An 18,971-nucleotide genomic window follows, 5' to 3' on the forward strand; every position below is an offset into this window, starting at 1 on the left:
CCTCTCACATTGCATAATTAGTAATTAATGATAGTTTTCTTAACCTTACAACTAATTTAGAAGCCACAGCTGACGGTGATATTTTTTCAATAATGACAGATGTTGAACCAGGCAAATTGTGAATTCTTTTTTAACACAACATATGCTTCCTATGTTCCTTATGCTTTGCTTTGTATGTGTGCGTTTGTGGTTGATGCCTGGGAACCATGGTGATTCATTTCTTAAAAGCGTCACACAAAGAATAGCCATGCTCACAGACTTTTGCCATTGTGTTTAATTCAATGGAGGCATTGAACGGGCCCACATTTCTATTTTGAGTTGTTATCACGGAACTGGCAGGCTGCTTTATAGTTTAAGCTTACGGCAAGTTAAGCAGCAAAGTGACATTGATGAAACAGTCTGTCTCTGCTTCCAATAAACATTTTAGCAAGAAATATAGAATTTCCAGTGTTTTGAGAGACAGGCCTCCCTCTGATACATCAGGGCCAAATGGCTGGATTAAGACGAGTGTTGATTTTCACCAGGGCTGGGTCATAAATACACGACACGTCTTAACACCAGGGCTTGGGTGATGACAAGTTTGATTTAGTTTTACTTAGTGCCTTCACCTTTTCCATGTATTACTCAAGTACTGCCACTCTTTCTAACCCCAACAACTTTTCATTTATTTACACTTGTTGCCATGGGAGTTATGGCTGCCATGACAGGTACAGTAACAGTGCTGTTACAATGTGAGATTTATGAAAATAACAGTTGGTTGGGTATGAAATTGTTAAATTAGGCATTTGGAAAATATATATTATATTATATTATATTATATATATTATTATATTATATTATATTATATTATATTATATTATATTATATTATATATATATTATATTATATATTATATTATATTATATTATATTATATTATATTATATTATATTATATATACACACACACAATGGAATTCAATGGGGTTCAATGTTGCTTGGTCCCCACTGGTGCTCATTGTATGGGCAAAAACAATTGAAACACTCTTCAGAATATCTTCTTTTGTGTTCTACTAAAAAAGGAACAGGTTTGGAATGACATGAGGTTGAGTAATTGATGACAGAACTTAAATACTTTACTATCCATTTAATACTATAGGGTTAGGTTAGAAATTTGAACAAAAACTCTAAGAATGAGCAAACTTAATGGTGATTGTTGATTTTCCTTCTGAAGAGATGAGTCTAAAGGTGATGATACAAGGGGCAACTTTTTGAGCAATGTTGCTGAGCAATGTTGCCTGGGAACTTTCTCATTGAGAATGAACAACAAATTTTTATCTGGATACTTTAGATCGGTCGTGGGCAATTTTCTGAGATCCTCGAATCAGAATGCTAGCAGCCGATCACTTGACCGGCTTGGAGATTTCAGAAAAAGTTCAAACAAGATGGCGGCCTCTTAGCGGCAGTGGAGCGAAGAAAAGGAGAGTGAACTTATATTTTTTTAAGCAGGTAAGTTGTCATGTGTCAACCCAAAACAGGGAATTTACCTCATTTAATGCTTAAAATACCAATAAGTATCCAATTTAAAATGTGCAGGCTATAATTTAGCCATCAAATGTTTTCAGTTAAATAATAAAAGGACGCGTCCTGTTTAACGTCTGTAGTGGTGTAGGCTGTAGGACGTATGGCACATGAAGGAAGCTTTCTTGCTCTTCTGTGTTTTCCTATCATAAATCAGATCGGAAAGGCATTTATATTTAATAAAAACAAAGAAAATATTTGAAAAGTTGAAATAAAGTGCCTAACAAGTGTTCATTGGCAATAGATTTGCTCCTCTCTGATTGGTTGCTGCCAACTGTCCGTTGCCCTAATTAGTTACCCTGTGTCTCACCAGGTTGCCTGTTGACGGCAACATTGCCCAGCAACATTGCTCAAAAAGTTGCCCCGTGTATCATCACCTTAAGGTACTCTAGCTAGAAGACCAGTGTAAGATGGACCAGATAAGACTGCTTTAAATTGGTTAAGATATGCTCTCATAACAGCTAGTGGTACATGATGTTTTCAGTGGTGATGTTGTAAATCCAATCAAGTCTTTAATGCATCACAAATTGGCATGGAGCCTAAATTTCAGTCAGTCACCATCCGTACGGCTTCTGTTTTTGTTAATGGAATAAGTAGCCTATATTTTATCAGATCGTCTGCAATTGACATGGTAACAAGCATCTTACTTTGTGGCCTTTCTTCACTCTGAACGCTTCTGCGCATCCGAACATGTTTGATGGGCTGCGTTTCTTCTGCTCATACTATTACCAGATGTTCCCTTTGTCCATAAACACAGACGCAGAGGTCAGACATACACAAAGATTTCTCTAGACACTCCTCACACACCACCCCATGTGGTGAATAAAAACAAACTGCTAACACAAAGCCTGGTCTGTTAGTCTGCGGCAGTCTGCACCTCTTCTCACTTCAAGTACCGGCATTCTAAACGCACCACAATAAATATCCTTCTCAGCAGCAGGCGTGACTTAACAAAATAGGGAACAGATAGTCTTGAGCTTGACTGCGTTCAATAGAAGACCTTTTAATATAGAAAATGGTAGCATACATGCCTGTACAAAAATAGTGTCTCTGCTCTGTGGGGTTAATGCCACACTGAATGGTCTAGACCCAGGGGATTGAGAAGGGTTTATGGAGGAAGACGGTGGGTGGTCTATACGGCAGGATTCTCTGCTACAGCAGTGATCTCCAGGTCTGTGGGCCTGAGAGTTTGACGGACTACTGATTTAAACCTGCTGTCTCACTCTATGAAGGGATGAGTATGTGCTGTTTGTGTTCACTGTGTTTTCACCGAGCAGCTGAGTCAGGCTGGACTCGACTAACACCTTCCCATCACTATGGGGACAGCCTTTCTCTTATGTTCTCCTATAGCAGATGACCATAATCAGAGCAGATGACCTGTTTCATTTGACATGTACGAAAACAAGCCTGTGAGGGATAGGAGTATAGTTCATACTTGTACATCTTAATAATAAAAAAACCTGATCACAACCCATTTTACCTCTGCAGTGATGTATTGTGATTGATTTTGTAAGTGAAGAAGTATTTTGATATTGAAAGAAAGGTAGGACAGGATTTTTTTGTTGTGATAATTGGTTGCAACATCAGCCATTAGTTAGTCATTGTAGATCAAGAGCAAGTGGAATGTTATTTTTTGAAATAATCTACATGAATAAGTAGATTTCCAGTAGGACCAGAAATTAAAATGAAAAAAAGTAAAAATTGTGGGCCAACTAAATTTTTGGAAGACAGTTTTAGTGGTTCGCCAGAATGATCGACATGTACAGTAAGTGCGTGTCATTAAAGAAGCTGTAAATTCAACTTTTACAGCTTAATTTTGTCAAATTAAATATGCCTCACTCAGTCTCATGCATTTAGCCCTTCCATTCCTCTTTATCTCTTCCTTTCCTCCTCATTGTTCTCGTCCTAATAGATGAGCCCAGTGTTGTCCGCTCTCCACCTTTCAAGTTGGGCCTATTTTTAGCCCCTCGTGTGCCTGGCTGAGGGGATGCGTGAAAGTGGGGGACTGTGTGTGTGTTTGTTGATTCTGGCAATGACGGAATGAAAGGAGACTGACGGGGTGCTATGGTTTTAATATTACCATGGTGACAGGGAACAGAAACTGATTACTATGATATAAATGGTTTGTGTTAGGGAAACACTTAAAGTTCAGTAAATCTGTGTGGCCGACCAGACTGGCACAAATCATATCATGATAACCTTAGTATTTTGACTGCCCGCATACGTTGATGCTGGCTATATGCCAATCTCTGATATCACCATCTTTCCTAATTCATCTGATAACATGTGTATTTGTTTCATGTATCGCCAAGAAAAATTAGCATGTAGGATTCAACTGACTGCCTAACATGCATCAAAGGACTTTGAAGTGTTACGTAAATAGGAGCCACAACACTGCATAAAATGGGCATAATTTCACGTTGACGACATGAAAAGTTTCAGTTGATCTAGTAAGAAATTTATTTCTTTAACTTTGGAAATGGATACATTCTGACCTTCTGCTGTTTTTTTTTTGCATGTGTCCGCATAGGCAGGAGAAAGAGCGAGTGCGTGGGAGGGATGTTGTATTGGAATTGTGATGGGAATAGAAGGAAAAAGAAGGACAGAGCAAGTAATATGAGTTTTACATTAGAGTGTTGATAAGGGAGTCTAAAAATCTGAAAGCAATGCTTTTTTTGGATAGTATTTGTGAGAGATTGAGTGGTGGGTACGAGCGGGGTGAAGGAGTGTATGGATTGACAAGGGAAGGGGATGCCTCTTTGCTCATGCTTCGACATCTGCTCACAGGCTAGAGCCAAGGGTGGGAGGAGTTTGTGTGCTCCTGCTGCAGCGGAGAGAGGGAGGGAGAGAGGGAAGGAAAGAGCGGGGATGCATCAGTGCCACAGAAGAGAGAGAGACTGCTTTCTGCATCACACACTCTATCCTTCATTTACATTCCAGACGCTGGCTCCTCTCTAGAGAACCCCTTCTCCGTTTGAAATGCCAATCACCACTTGCTGTTTCTTCATCCTGGATCACACATACTTCCTCCACATTGATGTGAGGGAGCTGGGAGCCTGGCACGTGCTGAAGAGATTCCCCACTGTTCATTCGATTGACGACTGACGACTGAAGTTTCTGCAAAGACATCGCTTTGGATTGCGTCCTTTTTGGGATTTGTTGGAATAAACCATTTGATTACTTTATTGTGAGGAATCTCCAGTGCTTTTTTGCTATACGTGATCCTCCGGACTAATAACTGTTTGAGAGCGACTGGGACTTCTGTGATCAGAGTGGCAAGGAGTCTGCTTCCTCTGCTTTTTTCCTTGTGCGCGTCCTGTGCCGGCAGCTGCCTACCCTGCTCAGGCGCAGCTGTGCTTCTCCCTGGAAAGGTGGGGGACTGATAAAAGAGGAGGGTTTATTTGTCCTGTACTGCTGGGGTTTTATCCAGAATTTAAGCTAGACTCACCACCTGCCCCCACAATAGTCACTGTATTATCCAGTGTGTTTTACAAGTGACTCTCCCCAGGATACTGACACTGCATGCGTATGTGTTAGTGAAAGGATTGGTGTGGACACTGAGGACTAGTGGCTCATGTTGCTAATATGGAAGGCACCTGGCATGGACACCTCCCCCAACAAGGACAGCCGTACTGTAGGCAGTCTTTGCTGAGCTAGGCCCCCAAGGAACTAGCACCCTAATTGTGCGCCCAAGCGCACCCTGAACAAGATGAACGCCACTGAGTTGAACCATAGCACAGAACCCTTCTGCCTGCTGGACATTGGCTACTCCCAGATTTTTAACACCTGCCTGCTGGAAGTAGCTGTTATTTTCTTTTTGACAGTGCTCATCATCTCTGGGAACCTGGTGGTTATATTTGTGTTCCACTGTGCCCCGCTACTCAGCCACCATACCACTAGCTCCTTTATACAGACTATGGCATACGCAGACTTCCTGGTTGGGGTCAGCTGTCTTATCCCCTCTCTGTCTCTTCTGCACCATCTGGAGGGTTTGAATGAGAAACTCACCTGCATGGTCTTTAGCTACATGGTCTGCGTGTTGAAGAGTGTCTCCATGGCCTCTCTGGCATGCGTTAGTATTGACCGTTATGTTGCCATCACCCGACCTCTTTCCTACACAGCTCTGGTCACACCCTGCCGTCTTCGCACTTGCATTACCCTTATTTGGCTGTATTCAGCACTCATCTTTTTGCCGACTTTTTTTGATTGGGGCAAGCCGGGATACCATGGTGATGTATTTAAATGGTGCTCCTCTTGGGACACCCAGCCCCTTTTTACCGCCTTTATTGTTGCGGCCCTCTACGCACCAGCTGCTTTTACTGTTTGTTTCACTTATGCCCATATCTTTCGGATCTGTCGGCAGCACACTCGGCAGATCAGTGAGCGGAGAGCTCGCTTTGGCCCACAGGATCCTGAGACGGGTGAGCAAGCTTGCACGGACAAACGCTACGCCACCGTGCTCTTCCGTATCACCAGTGTGTTCTACCTGCTTTGGCTACCCTACATTATTTATTTTTTACTGGAGAGCGCAGGGATATACCACCATGCCATTGCCTCATTCCTGACCACATGGCTGGCCATTAGCAATAGTTTTTGCAACTGTCTGATTTACAGCCTGTCTAACAGCGCCTTCCGCAAAGGCCTCAAGCGCCTCTGCCTGCTTTGTCTTCAACGTACCGACACCAAGAAGCCTCTAGGAGATCCGCCAGCACCTCAACGCCCTGCATGCCATGTGTAACGCCATCTTTTGGCAAGATAGTGAGCTTTATATTGATGGCAAGGGTCTTGTCTGTTAAGTGGGTGCTGAAGATCATCTGAGCACTATCCCAGTTCAGTCCCGGTGTTCTGAATGAGGCTAGATGACAAAGGTCCGTTTGCCTTTATGTATAGTTGCAGGATTACCTGGTAGGAAGAAATGGACCTTTGATCTTGGTCATTAGAGATGAAGTGCACAACTATGTGAGAGTGGGCTATTCTCATTGGTGTTTTCAGATATACCATTCTCAGCAGTTTTTGCTACAGTGATTAATTAAGCAACGACGAAAGGAGATAAATATCATTCTGTGAGACAGAATTGTGATTGTGAAGTCTTGCATTAAATATTGTCTGGATGCAAAAAACATCATTTTAATGTATGACAGTACTGCAAAGATGGAGTTGCGCTCAGCAAATGTCTTCTTAAAAGAAGACCAGCTTGTGTCTTTAACAGACTTAAGCTAGCTGATCTTTTAGACTTTGTGGTGAATTTACCAGCCTTTGTGGACTTTTAGTTCTGCTCATGTTGTCTACATAGTGAGAACAAATGGTCTCTGTTTCTCCAGTTAACATGCTCACATTTGTTTAAATGTAGGAAGAAGGATCTCTGCTAGACTGATGTAAAATCTGAAACATTAGACTAGATGTTAAAATTAACTTCTGAACAGAGACTCTGCAAAGATTAAAAGCATTTCCAAGAGATGATCTGATTTCAGACTCATAATCTTAGTTATGTTTTTACTAGTAATATCCAATTCTTGCCTCGTAATTTCCGAGGATAATCTGATCACTACCCTGCTCTCAGCTGAGGAATGTTTGCTAGATGTTTCTTGTCTAAGAATCAGCGATAAGTCTTGACCTTCAGCGATCACAATTGGAATTTTTTCTAAAGCCCTTTTCCCAAAGAGCAGAATTCTACTCTAGCCCCTAAGCGATGCCACAATTACATGGTCTTCCCATTTTCTGCTTATTTAAAGCCATGAAGGGATTACATAACCACGCCTCCAGTCAGAGGACATCATCCTTAAAAAACGCAGTAATACAACAGCAAACAGACGGCACATTCTGACTCCTTTCTAACCCTTGATCACACTGGAGATGAACTTCCTTGCTGAAACAAACATTCTTTCACCCCGGCATCAATAGGCTAACCATCCTGCAAGTCATTCTGAATGATCTATTTAACTACTTGGAGTATTTTATCTGATTTTAATTTGATTTTAATGTCTGCTGGACAGAAAGACTCTTGGACTCTGCCGTGAAGTTTCAATCCTGTACAACTCTCTTGCCATGCTTGGGTTGCTTCCACGGGTTAAAATGTGTCCAGACACACAATCATCCTTAAAATATTGCATAATGCAGTTAGGCACAACACAGAATCACATGACTGTAACAGATGTTAGTTGCTTAATTCTGCATTTGGGCCCTTAAGATGAACAACGCTGCAGTGGTGAAGGTTGCTGATGTGGGCAAGAACCAAAAAGCTTGTTGTGTTCAACTGAAGGTGTATTAGGACACTTGGATAAAATGGAGGTCAGAAGAAAACCTACTAAAACAGTGATATCTGGATGCAGAGGTCAAAGTTTTATGGCAAATGCTTCTGGAGAGTCCTGCATATGCACGCACGCACACACACACGTAAAAAGCGGAACAATAATAAACTGCATCTTACAGCGCTGTACTATTTATCTTTATGACACACTTAAGAAGCCTCATACACAGATTCTGTACATAATTCATATGTGGAGGTGCCAAGAAAATAGAGGGCATTGAAAATCATGCCCTTTGTCATTTTTTTCATGCTGTGACTATGATCATAAATTTACTCATTTGGATGGTACTGTTAAAAATACTTTCTTATGCGGATAGCTTTGTCCTTATAGCTGACCAAAGTAACAATATTTATTGATGTTCTCTGATGGAATTGTGTTTATATATAGGAACCACAAAATGTAATAAGATTGAAAATTACATTTTGAATGGATTTATTATTTGTAGTATGTAAGGCATTTATTATAAAAACAGTCTGCATTCCTCTTTGTATTTAATCTAATAGTATTTATGAATTTTACCTTCTCTTAAATTGTTTTAAGAGAATCTTTTCCATTGGAGAGGGTTAAATATTGTGGCATATTCCCAAATACTTTTTGTATGATACCATAGGACAAATGCTCTAATTTTATCACCAAAACCAGTAGTTTGACTGTCAGAAATGGATATAGTTATTATGCCACTTCATTTCAGTTAATGACTGAATTGCCTAAAGACTTGCTTTCGTAACTGTAATACTGTGACGTGAAGAAGTGACTTATGACTGTCTCTTTAAGCGTTTGGTCAAGCTTTTGATAGGTGATGTGTAAAGTCTGAACTGCCATGTCATGGCAGGGTGATGTGCAATACTTACACTCACTAGAGAGTGATAGAAAACATATCACACATAATAGAAAAAGGGCTTTTATTCCCAGCTTGTTTGTTCAAATGTAGATCTTGATCTTGTGGCCTCTGGCCATGTGCTGTTTTTGATCAAGAGCTGAAAGAATTTGTGTATCTCAGTTTAGCCATTTACCCATCCATCGCTTTATTGATTGCACATGACTGTGTGTGCGCACACGTGCATGGATGTGTATGTGCTTTAAACAGAACAAAGGTTCACGTCTATTCCAGGGGCTTGTTTTTAGCATTCGTCTTGATTGCTTTTAGGACTTTTTAATGTCCCTGGACCTCTGGACTCACCCAGGACTGCTTCCTCCCTCTTGTCTTAAGAAACAGTCCCTGTATTCACCTAAAGGAATCAAATTAAATTAAACGGCCATGCTTGAGAAGCTGCCTAGAAAACATTTGCTTGTTTATAAACCATTTGGATCGGTTGAATTTTGAGAAACCAACCATTGTTGCTATAATTCAGACTGATTCTGATGTCTTCTCATTGGTCACAAGTTAATTCTTTCTATAAAAATAAAATCAAAATTGGATTGGATGCATAAACTGCTGAGAAAATCCAGATATTGAAGCATGCATATCTGTTAATTTTCAGATGCTGTAGATATTGTCTTCTGAGGTTGTTTGTACATACCTCTTTGTGTCTGAAGGATATTGTAAGTTGGATTGTATATTGATTTTCTTTACTACAAATGGAAATGTATGTTTTGAAATGGAATGGATTTTGATGCTCTAATGCTGCTCAAACAGGTGTCAGCATTGCATGTTTTGCTTTATAAGATGATGGTACTTCTGTCATGGGTAAGTTGGAGAAAGGATTTTAACTTTTGGGACATTTTGATGCCAGAGAGTGCTTTTTTGTTGTTTGTTTTTTGTTCTCCTTATGATGCCAAAGTATTCTTTTTTTCTTTCCTGTGGGAAAACTGCTCTGTTCTTGAAATCAAAGTCAAGGGCTAGTGCTCTCAAGGGAGAAAATCTCCCAATACGACTTGCTCTCTGCTGTGCCATATTAGGACGCAGGACCCAACCGGCCCCTGCCATCGCAGAAAATGGAGGGCTGAGCTTGGAACAGTGTGTGTTCTCTCCCCGAGGAACACGCTTTTTCGCGCACACAAACACAAAAACTCACATACACTCCCCTCCATAACCTCATCTTGATTGTGCTAGACATCTTTATTGAGTTTATACATGTATGTTTTAACAGTCCGTTAAATCGCTGAGCCAGGCTTCTTAATGAGTTGCTCATAATCTTGCCCTCCTAAGCGGGTCCGATTTTTATTTGATTAACTGGAGAGAATTGTTTTTCACCTTTCACCTTAAAACATTCCAAATTGTATTTCATTTCTTATCGTGAGTGAACACTTTGCGCAAGAGGATATGAAAGCACTGCAAAGTCTTTGTGATTAACAACATTTTGAACTGAAGTTGCTTGGCTGAAAGAAAACTTGATCTGCTTCTCCGTATTTTCGTCAGCATATCAACAAATTGTCTGGTGTGTGTAGGGCTGTAACTGAGGTACTGGTGTAGTGTACCATAAATTTCGTAATGATGTCATGTTTTAGAAAATAATTGTCAATAATATATTTATATTCTGGTATATCTGCACTGAGGAAATAAATGTGATCTTATCCTATCTTATTTGAATGCTTGTCATTGTAAGAAGAAATGTATGGTCGAATGAGTAGAGTGTGTGTGTGTGTGTGTGTGTGTGTGTGAATGGTGAATGTATGCATGTTTTTAATGTAGATGTTTGTGCTAGAATGCATTTCTGACAGTACATTAATAAACTGTTGGTAATTACTTCCATTAGCACTTGTTCATCACATGCACACATCCACTATTTAACATCAAATGTACAAGTCAGTGTAAAGCATTGGAAAACATCCTACATTCCTTGAACAAGTACGTGTGTTTTTAAGTCTTGCCAACTTAAACATTTGTTTTTCTGTGACATATTGAAAGGCAGAATTGTCTTTGTTTTCATAAGTACTGTAAGTTTCTCATGACCTTATTTAATGTTGCGTAGTATTTCTGGTTTCACCAAATTTAACAATTATCTAGGTTTTCTTGCATGTCTAGACCAGATTTGTCATGCTAAAAGACCATCCAAATTGCAGAAGCATCAATTTAAACAGGTTTAAAACAAAAATCAAATAAGAAAACAAATCATTAAGAGGTTTTTTATTACTCTGCAGCAATATTTGTCTTACATGTTTCCTAACCAGGAGTGATGGGGTAAGTTTTCATTTGTCTGTCCAACCTGCTTGTCGACGCAACATGCACAGCCTAGTAAATGTTTAATATACAATTATGTAGAGCTAGATTTTGAAGCAGTGAGATTTCACACTGGACGGACTACCCAACACAACACAACGCCACAGAAAGAGAAACCAAGTGACCAGTAGAAAGTGATGTGTGCTATATCTACAATATATTTGCAATCATTTTCCTGGTAATTATTATGTTACTTATGAGGTGTCATGATTTTATGTAATATGATTTTAATAATATGCTTATTTATTTAACTTATTATTTAACCATGTTCATAAAAACCATGTCATTAAAAAAAATTTCACCATCTTTATTTGTCATATAACTTGCGATTATAAGTCTTAAGATATGTTTGCTGCTCATTCTTTCTACTGATTCATTTAGAAACAGCCTTGGTTTAACAGAGAAATATGTGCTCTACGGATGTGTAGAAGGGCAGAAAGAAAATGGAAAAAGGATAAATGGCAAATTTCTTTGTCCAACTATTGCAAAATTCTTTGTCCACATTTCAAGTGGTTGCTCTGCAAAGGTCCAAATTATTTGTAAACTTAATTTCTAAAAACTCCCGCTGTCCAAAGATTCTGTTCTCCACCATCAACTCTGTACTTAATCCTCCCAGTGTGGTCGCTCTTGATCACAGTCTGGAGTTGTGTGAGAAGTTTTGTAGCTTATACATAAACAAAATCAGATTTCATATTTTAGTGAATCCATCTCAGATACTCTGGTACTTTCCTATGAATCCAGCTAACTTTCTAAATTTCGTATTTCATGGATGTTATCTCTAACTTAAGATTGAGTTTGATTATCTTCAACTCTTGATGCTACTCAAACTACTTTGCTAAGGATGTTGTATTCAGTTGCATCTAATATTCTGTCTGTTATTAATAGTTCTTTACAAAAAAGTTTTGTTGCATCCTATTTTAAACATGCTTTTATAAGAAAATAAAAGCAAATAAATTCTGTTGTTAGAGCCAGCATCTTAGGGGCATACGGAAGCTTAAATCTTTTAATGATTTAGAGACGTGCTTTTATTTCAACAAGGCTTGACTATTGTAATGCCCTGTATGCAGGTATCAAACACTTTTCTCTTTCACACATGCAACTGGTTCAAAATGCTTCAGCTCATTTCTTGATGGGGAAAAAAAGAGGGAGTATATCACCCCTATCTTAGCACATTTACACTGGCTGTAAAATTTAGAATCGATTTATAAGGTTTTAATTTTTGTATTTGACCTGGCTACAACTTACATTGCAGATCTTGTCCCCTATAACCATTATTAATGATTAAGCAGCAAATCATCATATTAAGATGATTTCTGAATGATCATGTGACACTGAAGCCTGGAGTAATGATGCTGAAAATCCAGCTTTGATTACAGGCATAAATTCAAATATATATATAAAATTCAAAATATTACTGTTTTGACTGTATTTTCGATCATATAAATGATAAAAAATCTTAATTATTCAAAACTTATGACCAATAGTGTATTTCTATATATTATTTAAATGGTGCATTTAAATGAAAATGATTAATTTTCAGTTTTTCTTGTGTTCATTTAGTGAAAAACTGTGGAAAACATTGATTATTTTAACAACAAGTTTAGTGTTTTAATTCCTGTATTAAACATTTTTAATCTACTTGGTTAAAATGGCTGTTTGATTAAAGTGATGGTTACTCAGATTAAAATCACGCTTTTAAGCCATTTCAAAGTAAATATACATAAATACATGTGTATCAAAAACGGAAAAGGTGTTCAGTGTAACACTGTGTCCTAACTTAGTTTTCACAATGACTGTTTACATAATATAGTGTACAATTCAGTCTCATTAAACCTTTCTTTCTAGTCACTAATGTATTCTAACAGACCCCGGAGATCGCTGCTGGTCCCAGACATGTGCCCAGTGGGTGAGATGTTGAAAGGAAAAGGATGTAGACCCTCCCTGCCTCCGTCTTAGTGAGGGAGTGGACTACAGTGAACCCACCAACTCACCCACCCTCAGTTTCTCACTCTCTTTCATCAAGCTCACTACACTTTTTATAATCAGCCTCCCCCAAGAAAAACAAAATGCCATTTTTGCTCATTGTTGCCGATCAGAATAAACGACCGTAAACAATGGTTAGGAAAAAAAGTACAGTGCTTCCTGCGGAAGCAACCTTCCCCCACCGCACACACAATCTCACCATCACAGTCAAAACCCAACACAAGTTATGTTTTGTGCTCCGCGCTCACGCAAGAGGTTCACACAAATCCTCTTTTAAGCAGTCTTATGTCACCACGATTTTCTTAGCACTTTTCAGGGTCCAGGATGACTTTCCCCAATGCTAGCAGAACATAAATATGGCTCCTTATCTGAGGCATCAGGTACTGTTTCTTCCCAGCAAACCCTGAACATGTTCAGGCTTCCTCCTCGAGTAGCTGGACAGACGGCGAGAATGAGAGTCATAAGAAACCTCCTGAAAGAAAAAAACTTGGCTTTTTTTTTTTTTTTTGGCTTCATCCATTAATTCTTTGTTTATTATTCATCTTTTCCTGCCATTCTTTGCGTTCTTTCTTTTCTTTAATTCCTCTTGTTCATTTTCATGGAAATGCTTGAGAGGAAGAAATTTGTACCTCTTGAACTAAAGACCTAATGCTGGCTCCTACTCAGAATATCCTCATGTTATGGTTTTCAATACCACCTTTTCAGTAAAACGTTTGGGTCAAGGACCCAAGAATGCTGTTTTGTTTGTTTGTTTGTTTGTTTGTTCATTCATTCATAAAAAATGCAATATTAATTGCATTAATAATGCGGTAAATACACACAATGACTTGAATACCTCTTATATAATGTTTGGCATGTAACTTTTTTTTATTTCTAAATTAAAAATTTTCATTATATTTCGAGCATATATTCAAAGTTCTCATGAATTTTGACTTTGAAAAAAATAAAATAATTAAAAGCGTACAATTCTTGAAAAGAAAACTTTGGCTTAATCTTTTAGTATTTCTTTGGAAAAAAATCAGTTATACAGTGATAAAATATTGTAAACATTGAAAATCGTTTGTCTGCCAAATACAGAAATGATATTATAAGGCAAGGTAACATAAGTGAGGTTACAAATGTCATGTGGTACATCCCGCAAAAAAAAGTAATAATTTTAAATGATATAAATGAATAATTCACAATATTTGTAAATAATAATAATAATAATAATAATTTTACTTTAAAATATGTTTATATATTTAATGTTATTCATATTTAATATATTATTTTTTTTTAAATAATGATGTATTCAAGGTGATAAAGAAGGGGAAATGTAACTTTTTTCTTTATAGTTACACCACATTATTATTATTATTATTATTATTATTATTATTATTTGAAAATGGTTTCAAACCCATTTGAATGTACATGCATTTTAAACTTTTTATTTTTTTATTTTTTATTTATTTATTTATTTTTTAAATATTTTTTATTCTTATTTGTCTTTGACCCTTTCCAGTAGTTACGGGCACCTAAATCATTTATCAGACATTAGTTTGGGTCTTTTTGGCATGTAGTCCATCAGTCCAGATGTGCTTTCCATCCTTTTTCCATTCCAATAGTTGATTTCTCTAATCTGAGACTAAACTATATTCTGAATCCAATCTGATCTTCCTCAGGAACGTGCTTTAGATCAGATGCAGTCCAGTCAGACTGACCTAATTTTAGCTTCTTCTAGTCCACTGGATTCACCATAACCCTGTACTAGTTTCTTCTTAGACCCTTTTCCATTCTCTTCTCATCTTGCAGGACTAGCTCGTTTGAGCAGTGGGTCAGTCTGCCTTGTGGTCGACCTGAGTTTGCGTAGCTGCTGAGCACGTCAGCTGAGCTGCTGGCTGCAGATGCATTATTTAGTGGCTCCTCTCTTCCACATAAACATAGCATCAATTATAGAAAGAGAGGGTAATTAATCTTTGAAAAGGGGTATGCTTACTAAGGCAGGAATCCGTTGTTAGCGCAAGTGTGTGGGAGCACTTTCGAGCACCTTGCACGCGTACATGCCAGTCTGTTTGGTGTTTCTTCAGAAAAAAAAAAATTCCCTGAAGGTTATTTCCTGGACTTTAATCTTGGTACCTTTGTTAGAAGGTGGCAATTGATGTGTATTACATGTGTGATGGTGTAAATTAGGTAGGCAGGAGGCCCAAACCTACAATGCGTATGCCGACTTCTGTGAGAGTCTGGAAAAATGGTGATAGAAGCAATGGAACCAGGCGACGTAAGCAAAACACATACTTGCTTTCATCGCCTTGTTCCATTCCTTCTGTCACCATTTTTCAGTGTGATGGAAGAAAGGCAGTGCGTGATGACTGATATTAATCATGCTTTTTGGAGAAGATTGTAGTCTTGTGCTGGAAAGAAGATGAATAAAACATGGTGTCCTGAATTCAGGCTGAACCCCACCATCCATACGTGCACAACCAAAGAGAGTTGGGAAACCTGGAGGAGACCAGTGTTGGGGTAACGCTTTACAAGTAACATGAGTTACGTAATCGGATTACTTTTTTCAAGTAACAATTAAAGTAATGCATTACTTTTAAATTTACAACAAAATATCCAAGTTACTTTTTCAAATAAATAACGTACATTACTTTGTCTCGTTTATTTACCGACACCTCTCCTGTCCCCATGTTGAGATAAATTGGAAGTAAGACATTTACCGCCACCTACTGCCAGTTTTAGTTTTTTATTTAGGATATCCTTTTATTAAAAAAATTATTTCTTATTTCCATTTTATTAAAATCCCATGAAAGGGAAAGTTCACCCAAAAATGAAAATTCTGTCATCATTTACTCACCCTCATGTCGTTTCAAACCTGTATGACTTCCTTTCTTTTGCAGAATTTAAAAGAAGATATTTTGAAGAATGTTGGTGACCAAACTGTTTTGATTACCATTGAATGAAAAAAAAAAAAAAAAAAATGACTGTAATGACTTTAAATGATCTTTTGGGGGTAATTTCTCAGCCAAATCTGATGTGTGATTAATTTGTGATTTAATTAATAGGCACATCATGTAATTAATTAGATTTAAAAAAATAAATAATAATCTCTTGATAACCATATTTAAAATGTATTAAAATAGCAGTTATTTTAAATTGTAATAATATTTCATAATACTACTGTTCGTACTGTATTGTATCAAATAAATGCCAACTAGGTGAGCAGAAGAGACTTTTTGACATTGAGGGTAAGTTAAGATTTTAACAGCAGTATTAAAAAATAAATGGTAATAATTATATAATGAGACTCTATATTAGCCATTTTCAGATTCAGTTGTAATCTGCATGACCGTGAGAGTGGAGTTTTCTGCAGTTGTAGATTTTGCCTATGCTTAGGCAAGTGTGTATGTTGTGTTGGACATTCAGTAATGAGTCATTGCTGTACTCTTCTCGCATCTCTGATATTAATGAGCACATTTAATAATCACTTTAATTGTGATAGTTCAGAATCATCATATGACTTCCCTTCTCACTTAAAGGGTCTTTAACATTGCCCAAGGCAGTTACAAGTCAAATGAAGACTTCTGCATGGAAATAACAGGGTTATAGAAATCCGATATGAGCATTATGGGGTGATACTATGAGCACATTAAGAATATGTAACTTAACTTCTCTTTTCCAGGAATTGATGTAGGAATTTAGCGCACTGTCACTGCTGTACTGTGCAAGTAACTTTTTGAGTATGTAATTACTGACGGCCATGGGCATGATGTAGTATTTTGCATTATTGTCTTTTAAAATGGCAAAAGAGAGTGGCAGCAGTTTGCCCTCAAGCTTCCGTGACTCCCGCTGGGTGTGCGTGTGTGTTTGATGCAGAGAGCAACCTATAAATAGATGTTGTATAATCTAATTTGAGTTTTGAGACATATGCTGTAAAGCTGTACAGTAACTCTGTAGTTATTTTTGTGTATTTGGTACATTATAAGCAGTGTTGGGGGTAACATTACAAATAACGCAACTTATGTAATCAGATTACTTTTTTCGACTAGTAAAGTAATTAATTACTTTTACATTTACAACAAAATATCCGAGTTACTTTTTCAAAAAAGTAACTCGAGTTACTTTCCCATTTATTTACTGACACCTGTGAATGTATAGCACTCTTTTCCACCATCAATACCACGACTGAGGTGAGACCCTTGAGCAAAGCACCGAACCCCCAACTGCTCCCCGGGTGCCGCAGCAAAAATTGGCTGCCCACTGCTCCGGGTCTGTGTTCATGGTGTGTGTGTGTGTGTGTGTGTGTGTGTGTGTGTGTGTGTGTGTGTGTTTGTGTGTTCACAGCTCACTGCTGTGTGTGTGCACTTGGATGGAATAAATGCAGAGCTCAAATTCAGAGTATGGGACACCATACTTGGCTACATGTCACGTCACTTTCACTTTTTCACTTTATTGTAGGTCTAGGCTAAATGTGAGCAGGCATTTACTCACCTCACTGACATAAACGCAGATTCAGTATTCCTCAAAATGAATTAAAACAGTGAAATGCAAAACTCAGAATATTACACAAACCTGCAATAATTAAATGTTAAATAACAGAAATATACTTTATTTGATCTTTTTGATTTGATCATTTGATTTTTGTTTTGTTTTGTATATATTGCTGAATTAAGAGTATTGAACTTTCTTCTCCTGCATGTTATTCTTCTGCAATCCATAATGGCAGCACAGCTGAAAGGTTTGTTTGAGTTGCGCCTACTGTACAGATGTAAATTTGCATTTTCATCAGCCTAAGAATTATTCCATTACATTTACAAGACATTTTTAAAAAACAAAACAAAAAAACATTCATGCCCAGCCCAGGCGAGGAAAAAGTAACGCAAAAGTAACACAACACATTACTTTCCATAAAAAGTACCTAAATAACACAATTAGTTACTTTTTTAGGGAGTAACAAGGATGGGCCACATCAGTTGACTAGTCTATTAGTAAGGTGGACTAATTTATCTGGATTTTTGTTTATAGTTTCTGCATTCATCTGCATTTTATGCTTTAAAGGAGACAAATTTCATAACTCCTTTACAGCACTATTTTCTGTAGTTTTCATTTTTTCCTGTAATGCTGCTTTGATACAATTAGTATTGTAAAAAGCATTATACAAGAGTATGAGTATTTAAGTATATGTATTGTATCACAAGTAGCCTATATGTTCATGTAGAAAATGTGATTTCTTTTAGTTTGCCTTTCTTTCTTTTTCTTGTCTGAGATACATTAAGGACAGTATTTAACAAATTCAAAAATGCATTAAAATACTGAACATAATCATTGTTAATCTAATTGAGTCATTCTGAATTAACAAAAAAACAAATCTTTTGCTTTTAAAAAAAATTGTGAATTGCAAATAGAATTGATTTGCTATTAACCCATATTCACAACTCCACTGAAAGGCTTTTTTAAAGGCTGTTTAGTCAACTGGATGGCTTGAGTTGAACGGCGACATTACTGACTGTTACTATATAACATGACCAGAAAATAAACATAACACATCGCAGTCTTTGTTTGCGACACTTACTCTTAATTTTGAGAGCAAATTTTAGCATCCAAAGTAATTCTATTCTGCATCTTTGTGCCATCATGAGCTGGCTTTGATGTAACGGGTACAATAATAGATGGATGGGAAAAATAAAGTGCGACAGAAATAGTAATGTCTGTCCATCAACAGTCTGCAGCCCCAGGCGCTCACGGTTTGTTTATTATGAGAGCGATCTAGTTTAGTGTGATCTAGTTTTTTTTTTTTTTTGCAACAGTCTAACTAGACTGAGTTGTTGTTGCTTTGAAAACTTTATATGGTGGGAACATTATATGACTACAAATGTTAGCAGTTTCTGATTTCTGACCAGTAGGTTTTAGAGGCCGGTGTAGAGCTAGTTTTTACCAACCCAAACAAACTTTTCTGCTGTGCAATTTATGTTAATTGCATAAA

General features: G+C 37.5%; 2 protein-coding genes across 4 annotated transcripts in view; both read left to right on the plus strand.

Annotated features, from left to right (window-relative positions):
- LOC125257606 (rab GTPase-activating protein 1) overlaps positions 1-18,971 on the plus strand; it is a 106,804-nt gene that overhangs the window by 53,913 nt on the left and 33,920 nt on the right. The gene's annotated exons all lie outside the window — the stretch shown is intronic.
- LOC125257617 (probable G-protein coupled receptor 21) lies at positions 917-13,357 on the plus strand. The gene has a single exon (XM_048174131.1). The coding sequence runs from the start codon at positions 5,268-5,270 to the stop codon at positions 6,294-6,296; it is 1,029 nt and encodes a 342-aa protein (XP_048030088.1). The 5' UTR covers positions 917-5,267; the 3' UTR covers positions 6,297-13,357.

The sequence above is a fragment of the Megalobrama amblycephala genome, linkage group LG2 (genome assembly GCF_018812025.1).
Source record: "Megalobrama amblycephala isolate DHTTF-2021 linkage group LG2, ASM1881202v1, whole genome shotgun sequence".
Classification (NCBI taxonomy): domain Eukaryota; kingdom Metazoa; phylum Chordata; class Actinopteri; order Cypriniformes; family Xenocyprididae; genus Megalobrama; species Megalobrama amblycephala.

Bases quoted from the DNA above. Each gene is read 5' to 3' on its own strand.
- LOC125257617 (XM_048174131.1), top strand. From the start codon at position 5,268: ATGAACGCCACTGAGTTGAACCATAGCACAGAACCCTTCTGCCTGCTG.